General features: G+C 25.5%; 5 protein-coding genes across 5 annotated transcripts; 3 read left to right on the forward strand and 2 right to left on the reverse strand.

Annotated features, from left to right (window-relative positions):
- Positions 1-637: 637 nt before the first annotated feature.
- On the forward strand, positions 638-4,593 carry LOC122509780 (zinc finger protein ZPR1). Its single transcript, XM_043624020.1, has 4 exons — positions 638-805; positions 973-1,225; positions 1,406-1,825; positions 4,007-4,593. Exons 1-4 carry the CDS (start codon positions 683-685, stop codon positions 4,540-4,542), a joined length of 1,332 nt encoding a protein of 443 aa, XP_043479955.1. The 5' UTR covers positions 638-682; the 3' UTR covers positions 4,543-4,593.
- A 478-nt stretch (positions 4,594-5,071) lies between these two features.
- LOC122509781 (nicotinamidase) lies at positions 5,072-8,680 on the reverse strand. The gene is made up of 3 exons (XM_043624021.1): positions 8,394-8,680; positions 6,029-6,273; positions 5,072-5,878 (listed from the first exon to the last, which is right to left on the reverse strand). Exons 1-3 carry the CDS (start codon positions 8,586-8,588, stop codon positions 5,317-5,319), a joined length of 1,002 nt encoding a protein of 333 aa, XP_043479956.1. The 5' UTR covers positions 8,589-8,680; the 3' UTR covers positions 5,072-5,316.
- A 139-nt stretch (positions 8,681-8,819) lies between these two features.
- On the reverse strand, positions 8,820-12,445 carry LOC122509783 (exosome complex component RRP4). Its single transcript, XM_043624022.1, has 3 exons — positions 12,175-12,445; positions 11,703-11,943; positions 8,820-9,407 (listed from the first exon to the last, which is right to left on the reverse strand). Exons 1-3 carry the CDS (start codon positions 12,312-12,314, stop codon positions 8,895-8,897), a joined length of 894 nt encoding a protein of 297 aa, XP_043479957.1. The 5' UTR covers positions 12,315-12,445; the 3' UTR covers positions 8,820-8,894.
- Positions 12,446-12,563: 118 nt separating this feature from the next.
- Positions 12,564-19,750, forward strand: LOC122509778 (ATPase family protein 2 homolog). Its single transcript, XM_043624017.1, has 5 exons — positions 12,564-13,041; positions 13,168-13,350; positions 14,803-16,214; positions 18,715-18,984; positions 19,281-19,750. Exons 1-5 carry the CDS (start codon positions 12,858-12,860, stop codon positions 19,632-19,634), a joined length of 2,403 nt encoding a protein of 800 aa, XP_043479952.1. The 5' UTR covers positions 12,564-12,857; the 3' UTR covers positions 19,635-19,750.
- A 1,221-nt stretch (positions 19,751-20,971) lies between these two features.
- LOC122509785 (PITH domain-containing protein GA19395) lies at positions 20,972-23,641 on the forward strand. Its single transcript, XM_043624024.1, has 5 exons — positions 20,972-21,531; positions 21,608-21,651; positions 21,743-21,820; positions 21,894-21,998; positions 23,255-23,641. The coding sequence occupies exons 1-5, from the start codon at positions 21,361-21,363 to the stop codon at positions 23,460-23,462; spliced, it is 606 nt and encodes a 201-aa protein (XP_043479959.1). The 5' UTR covers positions 20,972-21,360; the 3' UTR covers positions 23,463-23,641.
- Positions 23,642-23,935: the final 294 nt, after the last annotated feature.

Raw genomic sequence — 23,935 nt, forward strand, 5'->3', positions numbered from 1 at the left:
ACAGCGAGTCTCATTTAATTACTCACGTAATAATAAAAAATTAAAAATATATATTTTATATCAATTCCCCCAATATTATTGTTTTTATGCTTTTTAATTCAAAGCAATATCAGTTGTGTTTTTTTCCATATTCTTTATTATAAAGATCTTGTTATTGTTGTTTCCATTGTTTTATGTTTTAATAATTAATAAGTCTAAACGCAAACCATTATCTATAAGTTCATTATTTTATTTCAATCTGATCAGAGATTAGACTGAATTATGTCTTTATTTTTTTTATAAACTTTCGTTCTAAATAAAAAAAAAATTTTTTTGTTAACAATTGTTTTTAAATAATGAGAATATTTTTCGATTCGCTATTAGAATTGTTTAAGAAAAATGTAACATACCTTCAAATTTAGAAGGATTATTGAAATAAATACATTATTAAAAATCTTTAGTTTCTATTCATTCAAATTTTGTTAATATAATTCACTTATTTTTTACGCCATTACAAAAATTACACATTTTAATTCATTATTTTTTTTAATTAATTCATTGATTAAATATTTAGTTAGAATTAAAAATTAATTTCAATTCTTTTATTTTGAAGAATCTTGTTTTATTGACGGCGTTGACGGCCCTGAAGGAAATTGAGTCAACCACGTGGGTATGAGTCAACATAACCTATAATTTAGTCAAAATGTCAAAATCCGAAGAGCGGAGTAAAAATGAAAAAAACCCATTATTTAACGAACTTTCAGCTGAAGGATCAGAATCCGAATCAACTGTTATTGAAAGTTTATGTATGAACTGTGGAAAAAATGTAAGTTTGCTTTGTATTGTTAATTAAAAATGAAAATAAATCTGCCACACTCGATATAGCTCGTTCGGTTTTACTGATATTTACAAATTTTTAAATGATTTAATTCTAATTTTTATTGTATCTAAATTAAATATTGCTATTCATTTTCGTTTTCTTTTAATTTTCAGGGGGTTACAAAGTTACTGCTTACAAAAATTCCGTACTACAAGGACATAGTGATCTCGTCATTTGCTTGCGAACATTGTGGTTATCAAAATAATGAGATTCAGAATGCGGGAAAAATTACAGAAAAAGGAATTAAAATTACTTTGACTATAGTTACCAATAGCGATTTAAATAGACAGGTGGTAAAATCCGATTACACTTCTGTTCGAATACCTCATTTAGATTTTGAAATTCCTGCACAATCGCAAAAAGGAGGTAAGATTCTAATTATGTTTCTTATTTAATTATCAAAATTCTTTCCAAATTGGAGCTGTTCGATAGTTATTTTTTGTTCAGTTAGTTTTAGTTTAATTTTACTTTAGTTTATTTAGTCTTAATTTATTTAAAACAGTTTCTGTACAGAAATATTTGCTAACGATAAAAAATTATTTTTAGAGGTAACCACTGTCGAAGGAATAATTGAACGCAGCATCGCTGGTTTAGAACAAGATCAAGCGAAAAGAAAGACGGAAAATGCGGACATAGCGACACAAATTGAAAAATTTGTCGAAAAACTTGAAATTCTTAAGGAATGTCAAGAACCGTACAAAATAATATTTGAAGATATTTCCGGAGATTGTTTTGTAGAGAATCCACTTATGCCTCTTAAAGACGCCAATTGCGAAATAACATTCTTTAAACGAACTTTAGAACAAAATCACATTTTAGGAATTTATTTGGAAAATGAGGATAAATTATTGAAACCAATTGAAGAGGGAGAGTTTCCTTTGGAGGAAATTGAAGGCGAAGTTTTAACATTTCCGACAAATTGTCCCGAGTGCAACAGTCCCTGCGAGACGAACATGAAAGTGACCAGTATCCTTTTACAAAAATTAGTATCTCATTTTTTTTTAAACAAACTGGATTATTTTCAAATTGCAAACTAGATTACTTTCTATTAAGTATTTACTTAATCAGGGTGACCAAAAAAATTTAATTTTGTTCTTCCCTGACTTTTCCTGGATTTCTAGAAAAAAATTTGACTTTTACCCTGATCCTGAAGAATATTCTGATTTCACTCTAAAAATAATTAGGTACTCAAAAAAATGTTCTATTACATTTATTTACGAATTTCTTTAATTGTAAAATTATTTGAAAACATCAATAACTTCATTTTTAAATAAATATTTAATCATAATGTATTATTTTTCAATTGAAAATCAGATTATCAAAAATTTTAAATTCAAACCCTTTTGAAATTCAACAAATTATAAGAATATTATAAAACATGAAGAAATCGATTACTCCAAGTAAATTACCAAATTACCAAAATTTTAACTAATATTTATTTTTAAATCAATTTTTATTAGAAAATTCTACAAGAATTCAATTATATAAATACAAAAATAAATAATTTATTGAATAATTGAATGTTTCTTGGAATTCAATTCCTATTAGAAATTTTATTAACAAATTTTTTAATAATTGAATATTTTTGACGAATTTTAATAAAATTTTTAAGAATAATTATATTTTTGAAGAAAATCGATTAAAATTCTATTAAAAATAATTGAAATTCTGAGATGAGTTTTATTATTAATGAAAATAATTGAATTCTTAAAAAGAATGTTATTAATATTTTAAAAAATAATTGAATTCCTGTAAAAAATTTTATTATTTATGAAAATAATTGAATTATTGCAAAGAAATTTATAAGCAATTTGTAAATAATTGATTTCTTTTGGAAAATTTTATTAAAACAGTAGATACTGAAAATCATTGAATTGAGAAAATTTTTTTTAAATACATAATTTAAATGTTGCCAAGAATTTTATTAAAATTTTTTAAAATAATTCAATTTGTTTCGGAGATTTCATTAAAATTCTAATGAAAATAATTGAATTCCCCTGATGAATTTTATGACTTATGAAAAAAAAATTCAGTTATTGCGATAAATATTATTAAAATTTTTAAAAATAATTTGATTATTTCAAGAAATTGTATAAAAAATTTTATAGATAATTGAATTCTATCAAGAAATTTTATAGAAATTTATTTGAAAATAATTGAAGACCTCTGAAGAATTTTACTTATAACTTATGGAAAAAATTTAATTCTTGCGACAAATTTTATTAAAATTTTTGAAAATAATTGAATTTTGGAAAACTTATGAAGATAATAGAATTCTTGACCAGAATGTTTTAAAAAATTTTTTAAATAATTGAATTTCTACAAACAATTTTTTATTTATGGAAATAATTGAATTCTATTGAAGAATTTTATTAAAATTTTTGATAATAATTGGATTCTGGGCAAAATTTGTCTGTTTATGAAAATAATTGAGGGCGTGGATCGGATAACTGCCTGTAGCGCATGGCCGAAAGGGACTATAACAGTCAGACAACAGTGAGCGCCTCTAGGCCTCTCACTGATGTCTGACTGGTATAGTTCCTTTCGACCATGCACTACGGGCAGTTATTCGATCCACGCCCTCAATTGAATTCTTACGAAGAATTTTTGTTAAAATTTTTAAAAATAATTGAATCTCGGAAAAGAATTTGATTACTTTTGAAAATAATTTAAATTTTTAAGAGAATTTAAAAAAATTTTTGAATATAATTGAATTTCTGCGAAGAATTTTATTATTTTTGAAAGTAATGGAATTTCTTCAATCATTTGTAACTTCTCCTAAATTCAATTTTTTTAGTGTTTTTAACTAAAATTCTTCCATTATTTAAAATAAAATAAAAAAATAAAATTATTTTTATTCAAATTCGTGGTAATTTTATAGTTTATGAGGCAAACAAAAAAGACATAAAAATTCATAATTTTCTTATGAATTCTAAAAATTAAATTTTTTCCACTACTTTTAAATTTTAATAAAAATCCCTGACTTTTCCCATACCAATTTTACATTTCCTTAAATTTCCAGACCTGTAGCAAACCTGTTAATTGAATTTATTAACTTCAATACTTTTTTTATACAAATTATATTACTTTCAAATTAGACGCAAATTTCAATTATTTCCAGAAATTTCCTTAATTTATCACCTAAAGATATTCCGTACTTCAAGGAAGTGGTAATAATGGCAACAACCTGCGATGTTTGTGGACATCGCACAAACGAAGTGAAAAGTGGAACGGGAATAGAACCCCAAGGTGCTAAAATAGAAGTGAAAATAACAGGTAGAAATGATTTTAGTCGTGATATTTTGAAATCAGACACCTGTCACATGGAAATTCCAGAATTGGAATTAGAAGTTGGACCCACAACATTTGGAGGGAGATTTACCACAGTCGAGGGAATTATAATATCAATTAAAAATCAACTCTCAAATTCCACGGCATTTATAGGCGATTCAAGTGATAGGGAAACTGTTGATAGATTAGATAAATTTATTTCCCAATTAGAGGAAATTCTCGACAGTAGAAAAGAAGTGACATTAATTTTAGACGATCCCGCTGGAAACAGTTTTATACAAAGTCTATCGGACGATGGACCAGACGATAGAATGAAAATTACAAAATACGAGAGAACTTTTGAACAGAACGAAGAGCTCGGAATTAATGATTTAAAAGTAGATAATTATTAAATTTTTATATTTGTAAAACATTTTTTAAAAATTAAATTTTTCAAAAATAAATTTTAAATACTTTTAATTTAAATTTTAATAATAAAAATTTCAAATTTCATACAATATTGCTCACCGTTGTTGATTGTCTTTGCTCTTCATGAAAATGAACCTGGAAAATAAAAATAAATCACTAATTAGCATTTGATTTTAGTAGAAAGAGACGAGGGTTAAAAATACAATAATTTACACTTTTTATTTTTAATATTTATTTCGGATGTTTTTTTTTACATTAAAGGAAAGAGGGTTAAGAATACAATAATTCAGTCTGCTTTAACATTTTCAATATTTATTTCGCAACATTTTTTTCTAACAATCCAAGAAAAGTTTTATTTACAATTACATTATGCGCAAGTTAAAAAGATTTTAAATAATAACTGCAATATCTATTTACAAAAAGCTTAACAAGGAATTATCATCAATTATCTACATATAATAAATAAAAAAAATATCTCAATTTCATTTATCGTCAAGTTATTCTAAATTTTGAAAAAATATTTTGTAGAATTCTTTTTTACATCTAGTTCTAAAACTAGTTTTATTTCTAATTTTCTAATAAGAAATTCGAATGACAATCGCATTTTCTAAAAGGCTAGGTATTTTCCTAAAACAGCTTGAAAAATAATCCTTTCTAATTAAAAAGGCTAATTTCAATTTCGATTTTGAAGTTTTCTTCAAAGTGAGAATATTCACATTTCGTATACTTTCATATAATTTTGATTTGAAATTATTTCTCTATTTATTTATTTTATTATTTAGCGTCTGTTTTATTTCCATTGCGAGTTTATAACCGAGTTCGGGTCTTCGATCACGTCCCTCGACCATTGCCTGAACTTGACTCGAATTAACAATTACGCCATTATTTGCAATAACTGTTGATTTTGTTTTCTCGATGTCCACCAAATCAACTCCACGACTGCAATCATCGATTAAAATTGTTCGATAACCACTAGCAAGAGCATCGACGGCCGTTGCTCCAACACAAACATCATAGGCAAGACCGCAAATATAAATATCAGTTGCACCTTTCGCTTGCAATTGTGACGAGAGTGTTGTTTCGGTTAATTTTTTATTATCCCAAAATACTGAATATGAATCAACATCAGGATTTGTTCCTTTATAAATTTTAATTGCCTTCTCAACAATTTTCAAATCCTTGTGCAGTTCAGCACCCCATGAATCCTGAACGCAATGCCTCGGCCATAATCTTTGCTTTAATTCAGGTGGACCGATAAATGTCACAGTATCGTAAACGTGTATCTCCTCTTTCGCTATTCCAGTCGATAAATCGATATCCCTTAAAATTTATTTTATTCTTGAGTAGTAGAAAAATACAATTAATCAAATTAAATGATTAAGTGAAAAATTAATCAAATTAAAATTAAATCAAATTAATTAGAATTTTTTATGCGTCGTATCAAGAACAAGTGTTAAATTTTCATTTTACCTAAGATGGAGATTATCGATGAAAGAAACATGATCTACCGGATGCCAATCGAGAGAATAGAAAACCGCATCAAAAGGCACGTTCTCCAATAAACGATTTATCGGTTCAATAACTTCTGAACCATCGTGTTGAGCAGCGCAGTTTTGTATATTAAGTGAACCGCTTATAAAATCATTCTGCACGTCCACAATCAGAAACGCACTTTTTGGCCTTGTGCATACTTTAATCCATCGATTCCAACAGACCTGAATTTCAAAATTATTTTTATTCTTCTATAAAGTAGTTCACCTGTATTATTAAAAATTAACTAGCAAATTTTACGCAGTATTGTCAAGAATTCAATTATCTTCATAAATAACAAAATTCTTAGCAGAAATTAAATTATTTTCAAAAAATTAAATACAAAATTCTTCGCAGGAATTTAATTATTTTTAATACGATTTTTATAAAATTTCTCCACAGAATTGAATAATTTTTAAAAATTTTAATAAAATTTATCGTAAAAAATAAATTATTTTCATGAGTTCAATAGCATTTTAATAAAATAGAATTTAAATTTTTTTCATAAAAGAATTCATTGAATTTCAAAAGTTTTTAATAAAATTCTTTGAAAAAATTCAATTTGTATTTTATTTATTTATTTATTTATTTCATTTTTACGGGCTTGAAGCCCTTTTGTACATTGTACTTAACAAAATTTTTAACAAATTATAATAACAATAAAAATTTATAATATGATAACAATTATAATTGCGCGCGAATAAACGATTTAGTTTTCGAAAGTGTTAATTATTCGTAGTGAGGCTTTAAATTTGTCCAGAGACATAGCAAAAAAATCAAGCTGTTTACTAAATGCGTAAAAATTTAATTTTCAAAATTTTTTAATTAAATTTCTTTGCAAGAGTTCAATTTTCTGCATGAATAACAAAATTCTTTGTAGAAATTAAATAATTTTCAAAAATTTTAATAAAATTTTTAGCAAAAATTGAATTATTTTTATAAGTTATAAAATTTATATCGGAAATTTAATTATTTTCAAACATTTTCATAAAATTCTTTAAAAAATTTCAATTATTTTTCAATCAATTTCAATAAAATTTCTTGATAGAATTCGATTATCTATAAAGTTTTTTGAAAGTATTCAATTTATAAAAATTTTTCGAAAGGAACCAATTATTTTCAAAAATTTTAATAAAATTCATTATAAAAATTTAATTTTTGAATACAATGTTAAACAAACTTTTATAAAGAATTTAATTAGGTACCTATTATTTAAAGTTTTTATAAAATTCCTCGAATAAATTAAATTATTTTCAGAAATTGGGATAAAATTATTTATAAGATTTTAATTATTTTCACAACAATTTTAACTAAATTTTTCCAAAGAATTTAATTTCTTCAAAACAAATGATATTTTTTACACATTTAAAATTTTTAAAATTATTTTTAAAAAAATGTTTGGAAATAATTAAATTTTTCTGAGAATTTTATCACAATCTTTAATATAATTGAATTATTTTCAATACAATTTTAATAAAATTTCTCTAAAGAATTTAATTGTTTAAGGAAATTCTAATTAAATTCGAAGAATAAATAATTGAATTCTTTCGAAAATTGAATTAAAATTATATTGAAAGAATTGAATACATGAAGAATTTTAACAAAATTTCTTAAAATAATTGAAATACAGAAAATAATTTTTGTAGTTTTAAAAATAATTGAATTATTTAGGGAAATTTTTATTAAAATTTAATTAAAAATTATTTAATTTCTTTTATTATTTATTAAAATAATTGAATTCTTCCAAGAAATCTAATTAGAAATCTAATTTAAATTTATTGTATTAAAATTTTGAAGTAATTGAAGTCATGCGAAAAATTTTATTATTTAAGAATTGAAAATACGTAATTGAATTCCTTCGAAAAATTGTGGTAAAATTTTATAAATTTATTTGAATTGTTTCGATGAAATTTATTACAATTTAAGAAAATAATAAATAATAATAATTAGTTAATAAATGAATTTTTTTAAATTTCGATTGTGAAATTATTCAAAAAAGTTGAGTTTGATATTTAAAAATAAAAAATGTTGTAATTTGCAAAATAATAAGAAATGAAATACCGCATAATGTTTGCTAGTTATTAATACAGATTATTCTAGAAATTGTTTCCTTTTGACAATTAAGAGAAATATAATTTCTTTCTGTTTAATAAATGGTGTAAAGTTTATGTCTGTTTTGAAAAAAACAAATCTTCCTCGGGTGTAAACAATAGATAATAAGGCCATAAAAAAGAAGAATACTGCAGGTGAACTACCTTAAAATTGAAATCGAAATACTATTTACGCTAATGATGCGGATATATACCTCAAATTCTATCCTGTCAAGCAAACCATCACCCTTGGTATCGAAAACAGCGAAAATATCTTTCAATTGTTGTTCCTCGAGTTCATAAACTTTACCGCGATCATTACGAAATAGTGCACGGCAAATTAGTTCAAATTCAGCTAATGAAAGAAATCCATCACCGTCTTTATCGAATGCAGTAAAACACGCGTCCATGATGCTGCATTACTTTTACGTATCCAAGAAGTTTGTGTAATCGATACTTGATATTATCCTCGTGCAATATTTCTCACACAACTATAAAGCACATACATAAACTTTCACCTTTTACTTATTTTAAATTAAGCACAAATATATATTTCAAGTAGACGTATTGTCGAATTTAAAAATGCAATGTGTATATACAAAAATTGAAAATGTGTGGAAAAGTTAAATTTCTATTACCAATAGTTTTTTGAAAATTAAATTTATATTCTTGGTTAATTTGTATAAAATGAAAAATCGTAGCACAAAAAATAATAATTATTGATTAAGTCTCTGGTGTGTCAAGAGAGTGATATCGACCATTACTTCGGGAAGAAGGAGTTCGCTTATTTTGTATTTCATAGATTCCTCGTAAGCATAAGTTACGGTTGTGTCAGTCAGGAAGAAATTGCATTCAGATAGTATGAGAATGCAATTACGTAGACGCGAACAAACTTCTCTGTCTTGTTGTGAGATACGTGATAAATCTTGTGTGAAACCACCTTCGGAGCGATCGGTCTCCGCTGTGTTTGCTCCAATCCAAATGTATCCATTATTGCCGAGAATTAGAATTGCTCCATTTGCGAGATTGTGATAGTGTGTTTTTTGTCGTTTTATCAGGCCAGGAGCGACTTTTAGCATAATACCCTGGGATAATTTTCCATATTTAAGAACACGTGTGTGTAACGAAAGAGATCCGTCGACGAATATACTTTGTACTTCGGCGCAAATTAAATCGCCCTCTTGTAAATAGCGACGCATCATTTGCTCGTCTTCCACAGATCTTCGTCTCTGTTTTTTAAAGAAAAAGTCATTCTTATTATTTCTACTGTATGTGATAATTTTATTAACTAGAGAATTGTTTAATCGACTAGAGAGTAATTTAATTAACTAGAGAATAATAGACTTCGTACTCGATAATTTATTTTAACAAAGTAGCAAAAAGTAGCTTCAAGACTTCAAGACTTTAAGAAACTTGATGACTCAATTTTTTCATAATTGAGGCCTTGGATCCAATAACTCGCCCGACGCTCGAAGACACGCGCTAATACCAGTCGGGTACCAGTGAGTGGCCCAGAGGCGCTCACTGCTCACTGACTGGCAGTTGCGCGTTCCTCCGAGCGTCGGGCGAGTTATTGGATCCAAGGCCTCAATTTCTAAATTAAATTACATTTAAAACTAGAACAATTTTTTTTTAAATAAACATTTAAATACTTTTCCACAGAAATTCAAATATTTTAACAGATTTCAATGAAAACCCTTTTTGAAGGGCAAGTTAGATCGTACAAGGAATTTAATTAAAATTGTACTGAAAATAATTAAATTCTTCTAAAGAGATTATGAGAATTTCTAAAAATAAGTGCATTCTATTAACAAATTTTGTTAAACTTTCTAAAAATAATTTAATTCCATCAAGAAATTGTATTCAAATAATATTCAAAATAATTAAATTTTTAGGAAAAATTTTGTAACTTATGAAAAAAATTTAATTCTTGCGACAAATTTTATTAAGAATGTTGAAAATAATCCAATTCTTTCGAGAAATTTTATTAAAATTGTATTAAAAATCCTAATTGAATTCCTGCGAAGAATTTTATTAGATTCTTTGAAAATAATTTAATTTCGGTGAAGAATTTAATTATTTTTAATGATAATTGAAATTTTGACGAGAATTTTTTTAAATATTTGAACATAATTTAATTTCTGCGTACAATTTTGTTATTTGTGACCTGGTCTATGAAAAGGGACCTTACGTCATTACGTGTCAAAAAATCATTTTTTACTTTTTTGTTGATTCGGATAGGGTTTGAAACACTCTTTAAGATGGTGAAAACCAAAAAGTCATAAGTTGATTAGAAGTTTAAAAAAAAAATTTTAAGTCAAAAGAAACAAGAGTAAAAATACGAAAAAACTGATTTTTTGTTATTATACAAATTAAAATAACGAAGACGATAATTTTTTATTATTTAGAAAAGTTGACAGTTTCTTGGACAACTGTCAACAGTTAAAATTCAATTTACCCTTACAAACATGTGTCACTTATTTATACTTATTGTTGCCAGTTAGAAAACTTAGATTATTTTTTCTATGTTTGGGGAGTTTGTTATTAATTTATATAAATAATTATTTTAAAAAAATTTCATTACTTGTATGTTTTTTATTTTGATACTGTGATCCACGGTGAAGAAAATAAGCCTAAATTGATTAAAAAATATTAATATTTAAAAAAGTTACAAGGGTTTTTCTAAGTTAAACTTTAACTACTGTTTTCTCGAAAACTTGTTTTCGCACGTAAGGTCCCTTTTCACTGTCCAGGTCACATTTATGGAAATAATTGAATTTTTGTTAAGTATTTTATTAAAATTTTTGATAATAATTAAATTCTTCGCATATTTTTTCTTTTTATGAAAGTAATTAAATTCTTGTGAAGAATTTTATTAAAATTTTTGAAAAAAATTGAATTTCGGAGAAGAATTTGATTGCTTTTGAAAATAATTGAATTTCTGCGAAGTATTTTATTATTTTTGAAAGTAATTGAATTTTTGTGAAGAATTTTATTAAAACTTTTGAAAAGAATTGAATTATTTCAAAGAATTTTATTAAAAACTTTTGAAAATTAATTTATTAATAATTAATTCTTTAAAAAAAACAGTTCAAATCTATTCAATTTTGTTAAAATTCTGTTAAAAATAATTAAATTTCTCTAATGAATTTTTTAACTTATGAACTTATGATGATGAAATTCTTTCAAGAAATTTAATAAATTCTAATAAACTAATTATATCAACATTTTTTAATTGCATTTTTCGCGGAATTCATTTAAAATTCTATTAAAAATAATCGAATGTCTTGCAACGTATTTTATTATTTAGAAAAATAATTGAAAGTGTTATTATATATGAAAATAATTGAATTTTTGCGACGAATTTACTAAAATTCTTTTAAATAATTGATTTGTTTAAAAAAAATTATTAAAATTTCCAGATGAGTACGAAGTCTGGAATAATTTGATTAACCAGAGAATAATTTAATCCGTTAGAATCGAATAATTTTGACAAAATAAAATAAATTTGATATCTATCTTACCAATTCTCCTCCAGGTAAATTAACACTGGAAAGAAGAAGTGCCGAATCTAATTTCGCATTTGTATCGACTTTCCATCTCTTTTGTTGTACTTCTGTAATTCGACCAACGACAACATCACCAATTTCGCCCTGATAACGAGTCTTAAATGGCTTTATCGAAATTAATTTATTCACCTTTTCTAAAACACCAGCCACTGATGAGCGTAAAGTTTTATGCTCGTCCATGTAAGTGCCATGACCTCTATTAAAGTTTATCGACAAATTAGTTTCTAATTTATATTTTCATCTTCTAAATAAATTAAAATCCAAATAAATGTAAATCTAAATAAATTAAAATCCAAATAAATCAAAATCTAAATACAATCCTTTCTCTATGAGGAAACAATAAATTAAAATCTAAATTAAGAAAAATAATTATTACAATTTCTAATACTGCAGAACTTGTAAAATATTCGCAACTATTTAAAAATACCTTAAAAAATCACCCTGAGTAGAAACTTCCTCTCCTGGAGTATAATAATTCATTTGAACTTCTTGATTTTGAAAGAAATTCGTATCAACTCGATCAACTGCTAATCGAGCAATTATCGGTGGTATATTATCATCGGCCATTGTTAAATATTTCAATTTTGAGAAATTCAATAAACGAAATATCTCCTTCCCTCTTTTATTTTTTATAACAATAAACCAGCGGAATAAATCTGTTATTATTTACAGAAGTCTAACCTCAAACAGCACGTGTGCAAAAGTTAAAACTCTGAAGTTGTCTTATATCGATATAAGTTTTCGGTCTTTTCGATATATATATAAATATATCGAGAAAAAAAGTAACCTAACCTAAACATTTGACAGATAAGATAAAAACACGAAGTTTAGGAAATATAACCATAACGTAGAGTAATTTATAATTAGTTTTCGTTTTAAAAACTCTGATCTATATCAATTACTTTATGTTTATCTATCTCTTCAAGTTAAAATATCAATTAACTTAATTAATTGGAACAAAATCTAAACAAAAGTATGAAAACAAAAACCACGTGGTTGACATTTAAAATTGTTTTTACATTTATTTTCCTCAATTTTCCTGTTTTTCATTCATAAAATTTTATCAATTATTTAACTAACGACAAAAATTAGTTAAACAAATTTGGAAATATGACGTCAAGAAAAAGATCGAATGCATTTAAATGGGTAAAATGTGATAAATGTGACTGTCTTATTAGTACAGAAGACAATGAAAATCATTTGGAGGAATGTCCTCCACCTAAGGAAAATTGGATTTACAGATTTATACGAAACGGAGTTTTGCATAGTTTGGTTGAAATTTACAATGCGAAGGGTAAGTGACGATTTTTTATGTTATTATGTTTATTATAAATTATTATATTTATACTTTTGTATTTATATTTATTATGATGTTATTTCCTATTTTCTTCTACGAAAATATAATTATATTTTGTTACAGATATGCCAGAGAATATTAGCGAAACTGAAGCTAATAAAATGATATTTCTATCAACTTCCGCTATGGAATTTTGCAATATTGCTTTAGGTGATGACGTAATTGTTGTTGGAAATAATGTTGTTGTTAAAACTGCTTTCCATTCTAACAATTCAAATGTCGTTAGTGTATCACTAACAAAAAGTGGTATGATTATCAAGTTTTTTTTAAACATAATTCTTCAGTTTTAAAATTAAATTTATTAAAAATGAACTTTTGTTTTAATAAATTAAAATTTTTAGCGTAATTAAAATTTATTTAGATTCAGATTTATTATTTACTTATTCAGACAATAAGTTTCGTAAAAATATTTTCGCAAGAAAAATTTATAGAAATTATATTATTTTCCATCAGTGGATTTTTTTTAATTTTGAAAGATGAAATTTTTGTTTAAAAAAATTTTATTCTAATTTTTTCAACTTTTATAGTTTCAAATCTTAAATTATTTTATTTATTTATTCATAATAAACGGGACAAGCCCTTTTGTTCCATAAATACTCTTACAATCTAAGTATACCTATAATTTTATTGAAACTTTTGAAAATAATTGAATTTGTTTCGTTTTTAAAGAAAAAATTCAATTTTATTAAAATTGTATTAAAAATAATTGAATTCTTTCGAGAAATTTTATTAAAATTGTTTTAAAAATAATTGAATTTCTGTGAAGAATTTTATTATATTTTTTGAAAATAATTTAATTTCTGCGAAGAATTTTGTAATTTATGAAGATAATTGCATTCTTGTTGAGAAATATATTACAATTTTTGAAATAATGGAATCCATCGAAAAATTGTATTATTTTTAAAAATAATTAAATTCTTGACAAAAATTTTAGTAAAATGTTGGAAAATAATTGAATTCTTTCAAAAAGAATTTTATTAAAAAGTTTTGAAAATCAATGAATTCTTTTAAGAAAAAAATTTAATTCAAATTTATTAAAATTGTATTGAGAATAATTGAATTCCTCCGAAGAATTTTATAACTCATAGAAAACTTCAATTCTTGCGGCAAATTTTTATTAACATTTTTGGAAATAATTGAATTTTATCGAAGAATTTTATTAAAATTTTGAAAATAATTGAATTCTTTAGAGATAATTGAATTATTGCCAAGAAATTTACTAAAATTGTTTCGAAGAAATTTATTACAATTTAAGAAAGTATGTAATAAATAATCATAATTAGTTAATAATTATGAATTTTTTAAAATTTTGAATCTGATATTTAAAAAAAATTTGCTAGTTTATTTGAATATAGTTTAAATAATTGAGCTCCCGGATCAAAAAACTCGATTTGCGTTCGAACAAGGAACTTTCACGTCAGTCAGGTCCCCATGAAAAAATAAAGGTAAATAAAATAAAAAAAAATTTTAAATACGTATCCTTGTAGATAATCAAAATGCGCAACTCTTTTTCCTTAAAAGTATTTTTTCGAATCTGAATATTTTAGATTTAATTTAAACCCTCCGAGCGCATCGAGTTTTTTGATCCGGGAGCTCGATTATAAATATTAATACTTATAAATAAATATTTTTAAATATTTATAAAATCATCTTTAGTTATTGTCTAACTGCAAATTTCATTTTTATTTTATTTTTTAGCCTTAGAATTAGACAGACTTGGTTCGCACATAAAAGTTCAAAAACTAAAAACCGCACCACGTCTCGCTAAGGAAATTTTTATCGAATACCTAGGAAAACAAACTTTACCGACCTTTTCATCCGAATTCGATTTGATGATTAAAAGTCACACGGACAATAGTATTTTTGCCATCGACAATAGAATTTCCATTCCATTTTACTGTAGAAAATTGACATTTAAAATTGTCAAAGTGAAATTCGACACTGATTTGCATCGCGATGAGGAGGAAGAATTAACGAAAGATTTAAGCAAAACTTTCGCCGAACTAAATATATCAGAAGACAATATAAATCTCTACAAAGCAGTTTATAACACCAAATGGATTATTCTCGAAAATAAAGTACAAACAGAAAAGAGAAAAAAGTTCAAATTGGAAAATATAGGTGGATATGGAAATCTTATTTCAAAAATAAAAAATCTAATGGACGATGCTTTGGGATTATGTGGAGAAATTAGTCAATTTAATGCAATTAAAGGCATTTTACTCTACGGTCCATTGGGAATTGGAAAATCGACAATAGCAAATACTCTAATATCCGAGTACAATGTCAATTCGATAACAATCAGTGTTTTGAATTTAATCCCCAAATCCCAGGACGATACGGAAACGGTATTAAAGGAATATTTCGACGAAGCAATTCTTAAGGCTCCGAGTATAATACTCTTAGAGGACGTGGACACTATTTGTCCGAAGAAAACCAGTTCGAGTACAGATCAAGAGAGAAAATTACTCGCTACGTTAATTAATCTATTCGATGAATTGCGTTACACAAATGCAAGAGTTGCCGTTTTGGCGACAACATCGAAATTGGATTTTGTCGATAATGCCCTACGTAGATCGGGCAGATTACAAAAGGAATTTGAAATCAATGTTCCCGATCGTATAATGCGAAAGGATATTTTGACAAAAATTCTAATCAATGTACCGAATAATCTCACTGAACAGGAGGTGGAAAGTATATCGTCGGAAACACACGGTTTTGTAGCCGCTGATTTGGAGGGTTTGTGTTCCGAGGCAAGATCGTGTGCCAAGGAACGTTTATCGAAGGAAACGGAATTTTTCCCAACAAACGATATTGAGATAAGTTTCGAGGATCTTGAGTACGCCTTGAGAAATGTGAATCCATCGGCAATGAAGGAAGCCCTGGTGGAAGTGCCAAATGTCAAATGGTCTGAAATCGGTGGACAAAATGAACTGAAATTGAAATTGAAACAAGCTGTCGAATGGCCTTTGAAGCATCCGGAAGTCTTTAAACGAATGGGTATTGTTCCACCGAAGGGAGTGTTGATGTTTGGTCCACCTGGATGTTCGAAAACAATGATTGCCAAAGCTTTAGCGACCGAGAGCAATCTTAATTTTCTCAATATTAATGTAAGAAAATTGGAGAAATTTATATCTCTGTTTTTAATTTTTTCTATTTTCAACTTTCCGTTTGACAATAATCTATCTTCTACACTAATAATCGTTGTATTCTGTTAATTTTTCACAGGAAGTTGAAGTATGTTATTGAAGTTGGTTATTTGCTTTTTGGTTTCCCAAATTTTTAAATATTTTTTCTTTTTAAATGCTAAGAATTTTAAAATTGATATATTAAAAATCATTGAACTCTTGTAAAGAATTTTATCCAAATTTTTTATTATTAAGAATTCAATTACCTTTATAAATAATAAAATTCTTTGCAGGAATTCAATTATTTTAATCTTGTTAAAATTTTTCAAAATAATTGAATTCCTGCGAAGAATCATATTAAAATTCTTCAAAATAATTCAATTTAAATTCTTTCAAGAGATAAAATAAAAATTAAGTTTAAAATAATTTAATTCTTATAATAGAATTTTATTACAATTTATAAAAATGTGTGAATTGTTTTTAAAAATTTGTTTCATTTTTTTTAAATAATGGTACAATTTTTATAAAATGTTATTATTTATGAAAATAATTCAATTATTTCGCGAATTTTATAATAATTGAATATGTGAATATTTTTTTTGCGCGTGTATTCAATTATTTTCAGTGCAATTTTTTTTTGAAATTTCTTTATTATATTTTTTTGTGGAAATAATGTAAATTCTTCTAAAACATTTTATCAAAAATTTTGAAGTTAATTTTTATTCTTTCGAAAAATTAAAAAAAATAATTGTATCCTTTCGATAAAATTTTTTAAAAATTGTATAAAAATGATTAAATTCCTGCTTAGAATTTGATTATTTATGAAAGTAATTGAATTCTTGTCAAGAATTATTTTATTTAACGGTAAAACCATTTTTGTAAATTATTTTGTAACAAAAATATTTTTTTATTTTTGATTAGAATAATTTAATAATTGGGTCAGAATTCGTGAAATTTTCACAGAAAATAAAAAGTAGGGGAGACTGGGCGAAAAGTTAAATTTTGCATAAATGATTTTTTTTAGACAATATAATCCGCTTAGACGCAAATATTTACACATCAATATTGTAGGGCAACTTGTCCCCTACAACTTTCAATAAAAAAGTTTCTGATATTTTCGCATACAATACATGTTTTGTTCTTTTTTTGAAATTTTGTTTTTTTTACTTTTCGCCCCACCCTGGGGCGAAAAGTTAAATGGCTGGGGCAAAAAGTTAAATTCTATTTTTAGCCTACTAAAACTATTTTCTAATAGGTGTTAAGTAGTAGATAAGTTAAAGTATACGTAAACAAGTAATTTAGTAAATAAAAGATCTTTGTTTATTTGACAAAAGCTTTAGAATAGTTATAAAGTTAATAAATTGAAATTTCAAAAAAAAAAAAAAAATTTTTTTGTTTATTTCACGTGAGCGGTCTTGTTTTTGTGATAGAGTACTTGCCTAATGTCAAATAAATCATTTTTAAACAAATAAACCCCAAAAAAACGAAAAATAAAAAAAAATTTTAATAACATGTAAAAATACATTTAACTTTTCGCCCCAGGGTGCGTTTTTGGCTTTAACAACAAATATAAAAATCTGACTAAAGATATTTAGCAAATACCTTTAGGTATCTCTTCAGGGGACCCAAATAATGAAGTAAAAAAATCGCGGTGAGAATAAATGCAAAAAATATACTTAAAAGTTGATATTTTCTTTTACGAAAAAATTTTCAAAAGTAGGGTGAAAAAAAAATTTAAATATGGACACCACAAAAATTAGCAGAATGTCACATAACTCCGGACATTTATTTAGGGTGATAACACCCTTCTATAATTAAAATTGCAATGCTCTAACTATTTTCGTTCGAAAGATAATGAATTTTAACTGTTTTCACAATTTAACAAAATCCGTTGAGAAAATTTTGGAGCGACAATTATTTTAAAAGTTATAATGAAAATTATATTGAACGGAGATGCGATTTTCATGATTTTCAGAATTAAAACATTATTTTTAACTACGAAATGAACAAAACACTTTCAAATTAACATTTTTATTCAATTATATAACCATAAAAATTGATAAAAATGATCAAAAACTAAGTTCAGCGTTGATGCACTACACCGCGCCAAAATAATTTTCATAATAACTTTTAAAATAATTGTCGCTCCAAAATTTTCTCAACGGATTTTGATTTCTTATAGTTTTAAGTGTATGTTAATATTTTTTTCAAATTTTTAAAAGGCGCAGAACATTAAAAAAAATTAATTGTTTATAAAAAATTTATTAAATAATTATTAAAAAATAAACTTTTAAAAAATTTTCTAATTCTAAACGAAAGTATATTTTATCCCCTTTATATTCCCGCTTGGTTCATTTAAATCGGTTCATTCATTTAGGAGAAATAAAATTTTGTTTAAAAAGTTTCAAAAAAAATAATTTTGCAATAACTTTTAAAATACTTAACTTTTATTTATTTGCCTAATTAACTTTTATGTTTTCAGGGTCCTGAATTATTTTCAAAATGGGTGGGAGATTCTGAAAAAGCTGTGAGGGACATTTTCCGAAAAGCAAGACAAGTCGCACCGTCAATTATTTTTATTGATGAAATTGATGCCCTTGGTGGTGAAAGAGCATCGTCATCATCAAAAAGCGGTGGAAGTAACGTTCAGGAGCGCGTTTTAACACAACTTTTAACCGAATTAGACGGAGTTACCGCATTAGGAAATGTTACTTTAGTTGCCGCCACTAATCGACCTGACAGACTCGACAAGGTATACAAAATTTGCTTTTTTACTCTCAACGATTACATCTCTTTTCTTTTCTTTCTTGACCTTTCACTAATTACTAAATTTTTAAACATTTCGAAAAAAGTCGAAAAATTCGCCTTTTCTGGAAATAGTCGAGAAACTCGCATTTTGGTTCTTCGTAGAGGAAGAATTTTTGAAAATAAATCGAAAGAGGTCTCTTTTTGTGAAAATAGTCGAAAAAATCCCAAAATTCGCAAGCAATCCAAGAACTGCAATTATAAATAAATTACATATAATTAACTATAAATAAATTATTGCAGGCTCTCCTACGTCCTGGTAGGCTGGACCGAATAATTTACGTTCCACTTCCTGATGTTGAGACACGAAGAGAAATTTTTTCGATAAAATTAAAGAAAATGCCAATTGCTGACGATATTATTATTCAGGATTTGGTTGACATTACCGAGGGTTATTCGGGTGCGGAAATTCAGGCAGTTTGTCACGAGGCCGCAATGAATGCACTGGAATTAGATTTGTCAGCGACAATTATTACAAAAGAACATTTTCGAACAGCTTTATCAGTTGTGAAACCAAGAACATCTGTGTCCTTAATCAAAATGTACGATAATTATTTAGCCAATGCGGATTTACAAACAGTGAGAACTACATTGTAAATAATAATTTTTACACATGACTGACACATCATTTTGTTGTGATAAATATTTTCGTTATTATACATTTTTATTTTTTAAGAAAATGAAAATAATAAATTTTTAAAATAATTGTAAAATATTTTGATTACAAAGAATTTAACTTTTCGTTGCCATTATTAGGTACTTTAAAAGATTTGCTTTTTGAAATTTAATGAAAATTCCTCATTTTTTAAAAGACATAATTTTTCAAACAGTTTTTCTCTAAATTTAATTATTTAAACAACACGTATAGAAATAGCCAAGATATTTCTAACAGCAATTTGAATGTAAGATATTTTGATTAAATAATTGAACTTTCCAATCGTACTAGAGTACCACTGGATCTATCCTGGTAATAAGTTTCTTCTAAAAAAATTTTCAATTAGAAATTAGAATTCTTCAAAAATACGATTATATTTCAAAATAATTTTTAAAAGTAAACAAATAAAATTCATTAAAATATTAAATTTAATTCAATTAAATTTGACATTTTCAATTGTTTCAATTTTTTAAAATTACTTTCGGAAATACAATTATTTTTAAAAAATTTTAATTACCTACACGGAAAAGTTCTTGGGCGAGTCGCTGTACCTGTTGTGGTGGCGCTGAGTGACCAGTACCTATGGTAAAGTGACAGCCCCATTTTGGTAGCTCATTTCACCCACAGAGACTGCTGCTTTCCTACTGTGGGGCGTCAGAGCTCTCTTGTGGGGCATCAGAGCTCTCTTTAGAGAGAAAGCAGAAAACCTTTTCTGTGGGAGGCGAGTGAGAGACGTCTGGCTCGCCCAAAAACTTTTCCGTGTACATTTTTTCAAGAAACAATTTTTCGGAATTTCTGAATGAAATTATTTAAAACTTCAATACTTTTTGTTAAACAAAAATTTAAAAACTTATTCTTCTTTATTTTTCCACAGAAATTAAAATTTCAAAATTTCAAATAATTTCAATAAAAAACATCATGAAATTGAATTATTTCTAAAAATTGCCACTGTAATTCTTTCAAAATTCGCTTCAATTTTCAAGGAATATAATTTAAAAACCTTTTAAAATTTAATTAATTTTTAAAATTTCTTTTTATGTAATTCCTATTTATTTACTTTTTATTTATTTCCTATTTATTTATTTACTTTCTATTCATTTACTTTTTATTTATTACTTACTTATTTATATATATATATATATATATATATATATATATATATATATATATATATATATATATATAAATAAGTAAATAATAAAAATTAAAAACGAATTTCAAACTTAGCGGGAAAATGATACTTCCATTCGAGAAATAAACGATAAGGAACTAACTTCAGAGTATTTTGAATATTTTCCGGCACGTTCAGAAATTCCAGATAGTTTCTAGAGAAGAGGAATTTTTAAGGTTAATTTTTTCAGAGAGGAAAAAATATTCACTTTGTGATATAAAATTGAAAGAGGAACCAATTCGGCAATTATTTTAACTATATCAGATTTCCGTTGGATAAAAATAATTTCCCTTCGCTAGTAAAAACTTGTAACGGTTTTTGTGACTCATCATCATAATAAAGAAAAGTTTCCTGATTTGCAAACTCATATTTTCTAAAAATAGTTCAAATTTTTTGAATTTGATTATTTAAGTCCATGGATTTAATGCAATAGGCAAGCGTGAAAAAAACTTAATTCTTTATCAAATATTTCTTATTTCTAAATCAAAGAAATAAAAATGAATCATCAGTGTCAGTGTGGTGATACACACAATGAAGGAGAATTAGGTGTACAATACAATCTTTATCAAAAGATTGATTTATCAAATGTCGAATGTTTGAATGAATCAGAAGAAGGAACTGGAGTTAAAGTTTTCAAACCATGGGAAGAACGTTTAACTCGATCAGATGTGAGTGTACAATCTTCTCTATTTTTTCTAATTCTCTTTTTAAAAGAGAGAAATCTAATTTTATTTTTTCTTTCAGTTTGTGGAGAGTGATGTAGATGATGAAATTCTCTTCAACATTCCGTAAGTGATGAGAAGTTTAAACAATATTAAAAAAATACGAATTTTAATAGACAGAAAAAGTCTGAAATAGATAATCAACTGTTCTTTTCAGATTTACCGGAAATGTGAAATTGAAAGGAATAATTATTGTCGGAGGTCCTGGCGATACACATCCATCTAGTGTTAAATTGTAAGTTGAGAGGGAACTTTTATAAATAATAACACAATTTTCATGAATAGAATGAGTTAAAAATAAATTTCAGGTTTAAGAATCGTCCTGGAATGACTTTTGATGAAGTTGAGACTGAAGTAGATCAAACGATTGAATTAGTTCGGGACCAAATTGGAGTTCATGAATATCCAATTAAGTATGTATTTTTGTCTTCTATGTTTTGCCCACTGACCAGAGTTCTAACCCTTTAACAAATTAATTTTTAAATGCCGAATTTTCTATCTACGAAGAAAGAAACTTTCAATTCGAAATTATTCAGAACACTTTACGATTGTTACTTTTCACCTTTTTCATCTTTGTTTAAATTTTATCACTTATTTGACCTATTTTACCTTTTTCATTCATTTTCACCTATTTTGTAAATTTTTTAAATATTTTTTAATCAAAACTTCAGTTTCTGAACATTTTTAATTAATTTATATTCTAATATAATTTAATTTATTAAAACTTTCGTTGAATAAAATCTTAATTGACTCTGAATTTAATTCGTCAAAAAATAAAATATAAATTTCAAATTTTAATCTTAATCAATTTCGAATTCAATTATTTCAAACTTCAGTTTATATATTTTTTTTGTTTATTCATATTTTAGAAACAATTTTGCAAAAGTCGATAAACAATTTTTTTTGTTTTCTTAAACACGATTTTCATGAATTTATATTTTAGGCATTAAAAATTAAAAAGAGAAGAAGAAGAGTTCAAAAATTGATTAATTAATTTTAGTAACTCTGACAACTTCCAAAAAATTCTGAATTTTTAAACGAACGACAATTTTTTTCAAATGTGACGCAATATTATTGTAATAAAAAAAGAATTTATTTATTGAAATTATGATTAATTTTATTTTCGTCTTCATTCTTGAAGATTGTAAGATTTTGAAAAGACTGGCAATTTTTTATCAACGAAAATTAGGAAGAAATAAAATTTCGATGAGAGAATCCATCACATAAAATTTGAATTTGAAAAAGAAACAAATTTCGTTAATTAAATTTTTGAGAACTTTAGGGGCATAAATTAAAAGAAAAGAAAATATACAGGAAATATAATTTTAAAAAACGAGAGGAAATTTCATTTTATAATATCTAATGTGATTGACCTACCAGGAATATTTACATTTTTTCCCCTTTAAAATTTTCCTGCAATGAAATTTTCCTTGAAATCTCATTTAAGAGAAATGTATTTAAATATCACTTTAGTAATTTTAATTCTAAAATATTATTGAAAATAAAGAGAAAATCGTGTTAAAAATAAATATATTTTCAAAAAAATAAATTTTCCTTTTAAAAAGAGATAAAATAAATAACTATTTATTTAATTAAATAAATAAATTAACAAGTAGAAAATATTGAAAAATTGATTATAATTTAAAGGGTGAAATGTCTTTAAAAACAGAGTGGTGAAATTCTCGTCAGTGAATCATCTTACTCTACATTTTACTGGTACTGCTGGCGCCGATAAAACTCGTATCGACTATATCGGTTTAAAGGGAGAATGGACTGCAGCTCCCCGTCAGGGTGTCGTTATAGCTACTTATGAATTACGTCCCCAGGCTAGTGATCATCCTCAGGAGCAGGAGGATTTCACAAGGGAAATTCAATGAAGAAAAAAGTGTGATATTTTTCTCAATTTAACAAAACAAAAAATAAGTATTTAAAATATTAAAAAATCAATCTGTATACAATTTCCGATAAATCCGGTTATTGCTCATATTTTTTAAACATAATTTTTGTAATGTATAACTTTTATGATTTATTCTAAATAAATCCAAATTTATTAACATTTCAATGCTCTCTCTTTTCTTTTTCTATTCTTTTCTTTTTTTTCTCTTTCCTTTTCTTTCTCTATTCTATTGCTTTTTTCCACTGTTTTTTCTCTTTTAACAATTAGAAAAAAAATTAACAAACAACATTTTTTTAAATCTTCAATAAAATTTAAATTACTAATCAATTAAGATAAATAATTATTCAAATATTGATTATTAAAAAATTTACGGCTTTTTAATTTAGGAAAATTTTGCTAATTAATAAATAATTTAATTATTTTTCCCCGAAAAAAACGTTAAATTTAAACTTT

This window comes from Leptopilina heterotoma, unplaced genomic scaffold (genome assembly GCF_015476425.1).
Source record: "Leptopilina heterotoma isolate Lh14 unplaced genomic scaffold, ASM1547642v1 Lhet_63, whole genome shotgun sequence".
In the NCBI taxonomy this organism is placed as follows: Eukaryota; Metazoa; Arthropoda; class Insecta; order Hymenoptera; family Figitidae; genus Leptopilina; species Leptopilina heterotoma.